Genomic DNA, 10,401 nt, shown 5'->3' with positions numbered 1-10,401 from the left:
GCTTCCCATACATACACAATCAGGGTAGCCTAATATGATGATACATTATACAATAAACATGCAGTCAAACAAGCAGCATTATATCCTTCACATTGGAGATGGACACTGACTAGTTGATATCCAAACTGTAACAAAAGGACAACATCAAACCAATATGTTGATAACATATATTGGTCTAACCATAATGCTATAGGCTATCCTGTAAAAAGAGCATTTTTTCAATTGTGTAGTTTGCAATACAAAAAAACAATAACAAAAAACAAAAATTCAGTACGCATTAATCATGGTTTTATTTTGAAACGTCTCACCGGAAGTGTCATGTTATTACACTGGCCAGTTTGACGCAGCACCGTTAATCCGTTCACGGTGATCTCGGACAGGTCGGAGGCAGACGGATCTCTGTCGTCATTCCTCAGTTTGGACCGACGCTCGGCGCTGCTCTGCTCTGCTGTGCTCTGCCCGGACAGCGGATCCTTCATCACACAGAGCGACAGATCTGTAAATGAAAGCGCAGCTGTGAAAAGCAGACAGGTTTCCAAGATGATGCTCTCCCCGTGGGACCGCTGGTACTCCACGAGCTGCTGTCTGTGCTGCCATGTCCGCACAGGAACCATCATCCTGGGGGTCTGGTACATGGTGAGCACCGCCGATCTGCCACTCACAGCATCCATGTAAATAGATCCATCACAGGATGGTCAAACATGACCATCAGCTTAAAGGATTTCATAATGTATTGATGTCAGTGATGTAGTGGTAAATAAAAAGGTGGGTAAGCTGTGACCTCCAGGCATCACACCCACCAATGTAAACAAGTCAATTCTAAAAAAAACCCAAAGCATTGTTTTTTCCTCATCCTTATATTACTTAGATCAGTTTGATACTAGTTACTGTGATGTATACTTTGAATTTGATATCATAAAGATTTATGTCAGCCTATAAAAGTGGGTAACCTCTATTCTGCAAGTAAAAAGCTGGGTAAACTGTGTTTTAGGTGGTCTTACCCTCCACTACACCCTCATTAATGTTATAAATCAAGTGATTATTGTCAAGGTGACAAATGGATGAAATTAATTTAAATTGGTTTTTGTGCTGACATGGTTGTAGCCTTTATTATTTGCTGTTCATTACTGCAAATGTGGAATCTAAATGAAACAGCAATGTTATTGAATGCATATTTTTTTTGCTGAACTGAACATCCAGGAGAGGGTTAACTTAACCAAACACCACCTGTGGAAAAAAGCTTCTGTCCAATTCCTATGAATAAATTAGCACTCGGCCTCTTCAGGTATCAGGTTTTGTGTCAGCCTGCCTATTGACTGCAGAGAATTTTCCATTACATTCACCTGATCAATGGGGCTGAATGAGTCATCTGCATAATGAGCCGTGCCTGCCAGTCCAAAACAAAGGCTGATGTGTCTGGACTAAAAAAGCCTCATTCAGATATGTAATTTGGCACAGTTTTATATCTCCAAGATAATGTTTAATGGGTTTGTTCAGCTCAATCACTGTCTTACCTACCATAAAATACATAAGGGGTGTGTATAAAGAGTAGAGTATGAATTATTTCATTTTTCTCTGCAACACTTGAAGATAAATCCATTACCTCTAAGGTGACACAGAATACTTTACATCACAGGATGGCTTCAGCATCTGCTCTCACTAATTCCAACTGCTCCACATTGCCTCCACCTGTCTCCCTGCCCATATTGCCCTTTTACTGTCTGTCCATATTGCTCACTTTATCTGCCCATATGCCTTCTGTCCTTAAGCTCATCAATGCCGTGGTGTTACTCATCCTGCTCACAGCGCTCAGTGATCCTGAGCAGTACCACCTGACCAGCGCCGAGTTGGCTAATGACCTGGACGTCATGGATGACGCCAGTAAGTAGCACAGAAGGCCGATAGTTTACAGTAAACGTCACATCATCAGTAGCCTGGCAGGGCTTTAGGCCTATACTGGACAGCACACTTCACATTAATAGTCTAGTAGCTCCTGTACGCACTAACCCAAAGGTAACAGTAACAGCTTTAGACAGGCTGGTTGAGGTTTTTATGTCATTAGTAGTGGCCTTAATACAAAGTTTGTCCCAGGGAATAGAGAGGACAGAGCAAGCCCTACTTCAAGCTCTTTATACACAAGCCTATAATATACAGCAGTGGCCTGGAAGAACTACACACACAGTAAACATCAGTAGAGTAGACCAGTTCCCTACTGGGCCGCTACACACAGAGAGTACGAGTAATAGACATGTAAGATTATGTAGAAAGGCAAAGCCACTGTCAGTTGACAGCTGTTTTGAATTTCAGCATTCATTCAGCTTTCAAAATGTCCCTTCTTGATGTTTCCTAGACCCACTTTCTGTACAAACCATTGATTTTCCAAATCACGCAAGGAAAATAGTTAGTTAGCTCAAATCCACTGGCCTTTCTAGTGTTAATACTCTACCTCAGGCTAAATCTCCCACAATTAACCATGACAGAGGGGTTAATCTCTAAGCTTGTAGGGTTGTAGGTCCAACTGGTTTGTCCACTGACTTATGGAATGATTTATGACATTATCCAAGGCACCTCACAGGTTTGTCTAGACCTTCTGGATATCTAAATATAGCCTGCGTATTCCATCAACGGACAAGAGTCAGTGTTCCTTTTAACCTCCGTGTGAAGAAAATCAAACATGCAAAGCCACAGACATGCATGTCTAATGTCCATCTGTGTAGCGCATTGGAAAGCCCGTCTTAATCAGCCAGGTGTACAGCGGGATGGTCAGATCGGAGCATATGCTTGCTGGGAGTCTCTGATTGGAAGTGACTGTATTGTCCCAGTTCCAGGAGATTAGGTAGCCCCGTTATCCCCCAGCTCAGGTCCGGCCAGCTGCTGCCACCCCTGCATCACACACACACACTCAGCCTGCAATGACTAAAGTAGAATACTGCAATGTGCTTTATTTATTGCAGCGTTGTGTTGAATGCAGAATCTGAACAAACAACAGACTGAAGTGACAGTTGTTGTGCTGTTTTTTTGACTGTTTCGACTCCTGCCGCTCCATATGGGCTGATATGAGTAATGAATCTGATCATCAACTGAAGGCGATTTTAGACCATCTTTTATTGCCAAATAACTCAGCATGTGTTGTGAATGAAGACATATGATACTGTGCCTGTGTTAATGAAGGCACATTGGCTCAAAAGCATAATTCAAAACACCTTCAGAAGGGAAAAGGAGCTTGCACACCACACAGTTCCTCCCAACAAAAAGGATCTCACATTTTATGTTTTTTGCACCATATCAAACTAAAATAACTTTTTCTCAGCTTCTTTGGCTGGTGTCAGGCTCTATTTCCCTTCTGATAGTGTTTTGGTTTACTGAAATTACACTAATTTTGTTGGTGTCTCACCATCTCTCTCACTCAGCACAGTTGGTGTCTGACTTTCAAAAGGCCTGATTCAACCTGCCTATATGACATTCAGCTGAATTTGACCCTAGGAAAGAGTTGGCATACCTGCAGCCTGGCTATACAGTTCAGACCCTTTTATGTGAACAAATAGATTGAGAAAGCTACAGAATGTTCAGCATCAATTCAGAATATACTGTACATGTGATTTATTGGTATTTTAATGCACCATAGAACTGAGAGATGTTTGTCCATTGAATTCACAGTTTTTTCCAGTCGTGCCACAAGCATTTGAGTCCTACATGGGACCGATCCTTATGTAACAGAATGATTAGTTCTGTCATGTGGAGCTGATATGAGGTTAGGCTGACATAAAGCGGATCACAGACTGGAGGTTAATTCCATGTCTGGTCGACAGATGCAGTGTGTCATTTATCATGTACAAGTTCCCAGATCGGCTTGACATGCTGTTGGAAATGTTTTGGGAAATGTGTTTTGAACTTGTGACCTTACAGTAACTAACACTGGAGGATTAATCAATGTTACCATAGAATAAATCACTGTAGCTGCTGTTTATATCGACACCACTCACATCAACTTAATGTTTCCTCTGCTGTAGATATGTGCATTGCCTCAGCAATCTCCCTGCTGATGATACTTATTTGTGGGATGGCAGCCTATGGCGCGTACAAGGTAAACTAACAATGCATTTTATTATACTGTTTATTCTTGTACTGTACTGCTGATGATTGTACTTGCATTAAAACTGAACTGCATGTACTGCATACTTATACACTAGGTTGGCTTAGTTAGACAGCATTTCATAATGGGAAATTAGTGCAATTTCTTACAAATGATGTTTTCCTGTATATCCATCAGTGGCTTTTAAACTTTCTCAATGTGGATGTTTGTCGTGACCTAAAGCTAATGTTGCCAGGTATGGTGCACAGGTTGCCCTGTTTTACGGCTACCAACCTACTGCTCCACAGCATTTAATTGAGCCAAATTTACACTGCAGCTATTTGTAAAGTCTTTGACAACATAACAAAGCCGGATCCCATTCCTCCTGTGTGATTATTTCAGACACACCTTAATCTTGTGATGACCCACTTTGAGGTCTGATTTATGTCCGCGGTGCTGGTTAAAGAGCTCAGCTTGATTCTCTGCTCTCAGATAAATATATCAGCCTCTCCCCAGTGCTTTAAATAGCTTTCCCTCATCTCTAACACAAATATCACTGTTTCAGCTTCATGCCGCCTGGATCATCCCATTTTTCTGCTACCAAATATTTGACTTTGCACTCAACACCCTGGTTGCTGTCAGCATCGTGGTTTATCCCAACACTATACAGGATTACCTGCAGCAGCTGGTAAGAAGCCTGTTGTGTTTTCCCCATTAAGAGTGAAGACCATGACATTTAACAGTAGGATACTATTGATTAGTGCTTCGCAAAGGCTTTGTAAGCATCTGACTGTGGTCATTCAACATTTCATTAATCAGTACTAAAGTACATCTTCTGTTGCTCATTGGCTGTTGTTCCGCTGATCCCCATCCAGCCTGATAACTTCCCCTACAAAGAGGAGATTGCTGCTCTCAGCAGTGTGTGCTTGGTCCTCATCGTGCTGCTCTTCATCAGCTGTATCCTCGGCTTCAAGGTAAACTCCACTTCCCATATTGTATGTATTTTCTCCTGTACAGTAGCACTTATTGTTCTTTGCAGGGCAACTAGGCTCATAAGTGCAGCACGCTTTATTTTCTTACAGTGGAAAATATGTTTTATGCACTTTGTGACGTGCTAGTGTGTTTTCATGTCACTTACTGTCCAGATGTGTCTTTGCTGTGACTTACGTCGTATCAAAGATGAAAAATTGTAGTTGTCTGAAAAGATGGGGTTGTTATTCTTCTGGTTTTTATGGCAGCTACTGGGACATCCCTTTAGAAGTTCTTGGCAGGAGTCGTGCGTCTCACAGCAGTTGCTTTCCAATAAAAATGATTTCTGATAGCTGATAAAAGAATGGGAGCTATTGATACTCTGTTGGCTCTGTTGCTCTTGGCGATCCCACTTTGCTGGAAAGACTTCATATCACTGTGACAAATAGCCTGTCAGCTATTCCTCTCTGCAGTCCTTAGCCCTGTTTTTGCTACTGTAAAAGGTCCTTTGGCTAACCCGTCTGTTTGGACTTTGCCATAAGAAAACCATTAGAGAATAAGATCAGACAGACTGAGGGAAGCATTGAGAGGAATGGATGTTGTTTGCATTCAAAAGCTGTGGGTTATTGCTCTATAGATATATAGATATACTGTATATATAGAAGGTACAATTCAGTGAGCCTGTCAATTATGTTGATGATGCAATGTTGCTGCCAATCACACATTTCTATGTCTGAGATTATAAGACAAACTGCTGCTTCAATAGCAGTCGTTGATAATAATGTTTTTTAATTGTTGTAAATAGTTTTCAAATAGGTAAAAATGAAACCTCTCTAGTTGTGTGGACTAGATTCTAATTCTGATGGAGTAATGCAGTTTGCACACAGAGTATCATTATCACAGCATCAGTAGGAGACTGTTAAAATAACTGAGGTGTCAAAGCGTCGCAGTGGCTCCTGAATCAGGTTTATATAGATCTAGAGCGCTCAGTTCAGGTTTGTCTCCTGCTAGTGGATGGCTGTAGCAGATGGTGTTGTATTTGGCCGGGCAGCTCCAGTAGCAGGCTGCCTGCTGAGAGCCAGATGAGTCCTGCATGACAGAAAACAACAGGAACTTGTGTTTTCGCCTGCTAGATTGAGGTATAACCCCAGATAGTACCTGGAAATGGAGTCTCCTTTGAACTAATAGGTGTGGGTAGGTTCTTCCTTTCAAGTCTGCTGCCACCATTATCTGCAAATTACATGTGATGTGAGTTCACCTTCTGTTAGTGGGAGTTTCTTTGAATAACATGCTGTATTGTTCACAGTTATTTTTGGTTTCCCACAGGCTGTAAATGCATCACTTCAGTAAATATGACAGGTTTTCAGTCTTCTAATATCTGTTTTGTCTGTCTATCTGGTATCAGGCCTACCTGATAGCTTGTGTGTGGAACTGCTACAGATATGTGAGTGGAAGAGGCACCGCTGAAATCCTGCTCTACGTGACGACCAATGACACCACAGTAAGTCACCTCTATGGATCTATACTCAATAAAGGCCCATATTGCCATAATGATCATCTGTAAGACCGGGGTTTAAACAGAACAAAGCTGATGTTAGGCTGAGTCTGTTCTCCGTTTAGCTGTTCACAGTTTTCTGGAATGTCACACTACAATTCAACAAAAACAGTATAAAAAAGTGAGTTTTCTGCTGACATTTCCCCCCCGCCAGGCCACCTGTGTGAATGCTAATCACATTTTCCAGTGAGCTGTTACAAACGTGTCTCTACAAAACTCTTTCACTTCAACAGTAATAATTCACACATTTCTCAAGGGCAAGAAGCAGCTGAATAAATACTTTTTCACTGTTAACTGTGAGCGAAGTGTTACCAGAGCAAATTAAAATGTTTAGAAAGTGTGAAATCTAAATCAAGTGATATACAGTCCAATAGATATTAATTAAATGTAGAGGTTAACCATATAAATCAAATCAGAACAGGGAACAGATAAGACTGTGTTTGAAATGCACCACTATGTTTACACACTTACAATATGGTTATTGAATTTGTAAACTATCCTGTATGTTCATGTCGTCATCTAAATAGAGATCTACCATAAAACAATATCTAATCTTGATATGCTGCTTTAGCCCACTTCCAAAGACAACAAATCAAATCCTGCCGAGTCCAATGGAAAAATGATTTCCTTATTCATTCCAGGCCACAGTTTTTATTGTATGCGTAGGTTTCCTGCTCTCAGGCCAGCCTTGCCACTGTAAAGTCATCATGCGGGGGGAGGAAGGAAGTATAAAGTGGGGCTGTCGTAGCTCGTAGTTTTACACAAGCTAGAAAGGACGGATGGACTTGGAAGGATAGATGAGGCTCCATGCTGGCAAAGCCATTATAATCATGGTGTACAGTAAGTAAGCACTCTCTTGGTTTGTCTGGGTCTCCTGTTGGTGTCCTGTTGCCCCCAAACTGCTACCCTGCTGCCCACACACACTTATTACAACACACTCACTCTGACAGACATGGACAAGAAGAATGAGGCTGCAGAAACACAAGAGACCAATTTTCCACTATTGGGAAACACAGAGCAGTTGAGCTGTGAGAAAACTAAAATGTTAATAAGATGTTTGGGGTTTTAGTGTTGTGCTATATGAACATTTGAGGAGTTTTTAATAGCAGATTTCCCTGAAGGCCAGTAATTGGCCCTGCAGTACGTTGGGTTTCACAGGTATTTAGAGAAACCTGCACTCCTCTGTCTGCAGATTAAGATTCCTCTGAGTGTAACATTCCACACTATTTGAAGCAGTTAACTAGACTCAACAGCTTCATACACCCTATGTTCAGAGGCACGGTGTGATGTTTTGGGGTTTGAGAAAGTGAGTGCGACTTCCATGGCTTCATGATGTGTAAAACACCTGAGCTGTAAAGAGAGAAACAGGAGGCCGCTCTCCAAACTGCTGACATCATTAGTGAAAAGTGCCAGAAAAACAGCAGCCTGACCCTGTCTGTGCTAAGCTTAGCTTCACCACCACAGGTATGCTTCCTCAATCAACGTCTGGGCATATTCAATTAGGCCTCCCCACAGGCCCAGAGAAAACACTGAGGCAGGTTTGTGGTTTTTGACCACCAGTTTGCATGGCTATACATCAGTTATGCTGTGGCTAGGTCAGTTGTGCACGTTTATAATGTGTTCCATATGATAGGAATTCCTAATGACTAGACATACACTCACTCACTCACACCCACATGGAGGTTCAAGTCAGTCCAGCACACTATTTGGCATTAAAGGGGCAATAGGTAACGCACAAAATTACCATAATATATCTGCAGGGGGTTTGATGTTGGTGATTAATATCGCGATGACTTGGCCAATTGCTGGGATTTCTGGCTTTCAAATCTCACTTTCTGTCCAGTTTTCTGTTTTGGAACAAGACATCAAGACCCTTCCAAACTCCTCCACCACTTGTTAGCATTTGCAACTGTTCAGTGATGGAGGATGGTGCTACGAGTGAGCGAAGCAAGAAGGCCAAAAAGCCTCGTTCTCAAGCCAGAAAAGCAAAGACATAGCAGTATTGTTATTGCAGCATTTTGCACGGTGATATATTACCTCTTCACTAGACATTTCAATTACAGGCCACCACAATTCAAGGGGACAGGGGGTGGGGAGTTTTGCCAGAGATTCCTTAGGAGGAGATCAGTTCTATCGATGTTGTTGCAATTCCTACTGGTGGCCAATATAGGTCCATAAAGGTCACAGATTACTTAATGCCTCTTTAGGTCAATGCCTCTTTAGATCCTTTTCTGAAGATCAGAAAGGTGGACTGCCGTGACACAGCCTGTCTGGTACGGAGTGAGACCTTCAATGGCTCATTGTTTTAAATGCTGTTGATGCAGGTGGGACACATGTTGTTGGTGTAGTCCAAATGAAGTCAACTGAACCACGGAGAGGACCTACAAGAGAGACAGCTGCTTACTTGACCTAGTTACTGCTGAGTCATTTGTTGAAAGAAAAAGGTCTCTTCAACTTTCCATACTATTTACTCCTATGAGATGTGTTAACTGGGGTATCACACATTTGTCTGATCACTGGAAAACTTAGCTGTAATTCAAGAATAGAATGACCCTTCCTAAAACAGTGGGTGTTTGTTATTGTTGCAAGACAGTATGATGAACAAACTCCTGAATGCCCATTTTCTGCAGAAAAACTGCTCCTTTTGCGAGGATGAACCTCCCTGAAGAGCTGGCAGGGAAACATCAGAGATCCTGGAAAATATCCTTCTGGTTTACCGTTTTGTTTCCTCGTGTACAGCAAATATGTGTATAGCTTGAATACTAAAACTGGAGGCCAACACCTGCTTTGTTTTTTCAACTGGCATAGTGTCATACATCTTATTCATCACCCACATTATATTCAGGGCGTTCTCTCCGTGTGCTGCTTCTGTTACATAATCACAACATATCTAGGTGAAATCCTGCAGTTTAGCCTTTTTATTAGGAATTTATAATGGTTTCAGTGCAATTTTTAGTCTCTTGGCTTAGAAATATTTACCCCTATCGTAACTATGGTTTTTCTTCTGTTTGGAATTGCAGCAATACTTGTGTAATTTTCTTTCACAGACATAAACATTGATTATGAAAGGCACTATCATCATTTTGCACCATGATTCTGATGCTATGGATGTTGAACTGTGTCTGCTATCTTGTACAGGCAAACAATAGGAAGACTCATTTCCCTTATCTTTGTTTCCAGGTGCTGCTGCCTCCGTATGACGACAGTGTGGCCGTCCTTCCCAAACAGGCTCCTCCGCCCTACACCACTGCTACAGCATGAAAATAATCCGACCTGGACGGGCGACTCCTGCTGACTGGACCCTGCTGTTAATAAAACCCCCAGCAAAATTGATGCACCGCACTGCCTCTCCGGTGTACAGTATATTCATGGATATATTGTAGCTACACATACATACACACAAAAGCATGTATTTACACACATCGCACACACGTAGGTACATCCACACACACACACACACACACACACACACCACCGCCGTGACCTCCCATCCCTCCCTGTGTTATTTATTGATTGACTGATATAGTACTCCGACTGTAACTGTTCCATAGACCTATCCCGTTTCTGTTATGCTACCATTTTTATTATACTGTTTCAGTGAAATTATTTGGTTGCACTACTCTGTTTTAACGGTATAATCCAGGAAATGATATGCACTCGTATGCATTTGAAACTGGGTGAAATGAAATGCGAAAGCACCAGAAAGTGTGATAGATGACAGATGATATATATTTTTATTATTTCTATCTATTTAAGCTCTGTGTGTACCTGTAATAGTGTTTTGTGAGTCCTACCTATGATAGAT

General features: G+C 41.7%; 1 protein-coding gene across 1 annotated transcript; it reads left to right on the top strand.

Moving 5' to 3' along the window:
- The first annotated feature begins 543 nt into the window (after positions 1–543).
- LOC139656736 (lysosomal-associated transmembrane protein 4B-like) lies at positions 544–9,857 on the top strand. Its single transcript, XM_071534345.1, has 7 exons — positions 544–636; positions 1,770–1,881; positions 4,011–4,084; positions 4,638–4,760; positions 4,948–5,046; positions 6,447–6,542; positions 9,777–9,857. The coding sequence occupies exons 1-7, from the start codon at positions 544–546 to the stop codon at positions 9,855–9,857; spliced, it is 678 nt and encodes a 225-aa protein (XP_071390446.1).
- The last annotated feature ends 544 nt before the right edge of the window (positions 9,858–10,401 follow it).

Source organism: Centroberyx affinis, unplaced genomic scaffold, assembly GCF_046629955.1.
Source record: "Centroberyx affinis isolate AG114_WGS23_722 - 3 ecotype Tasmania unplaced genomic scaffold, CSIRO-AGI_Caff_v1 ptg002522l_1, whole genome shotgun sequence".
Taxonomy (NCBI): Eukaryota; Metazoa; Chordata; class Actinopteri; order Beryciformes; family Berycidae; genus Centroberyx; species Centroberyx affinis.
Note: the sequence above shows the minus strand (reverse complement) of the source record. Positions and strands in the feature narration are given on the sequence as shown.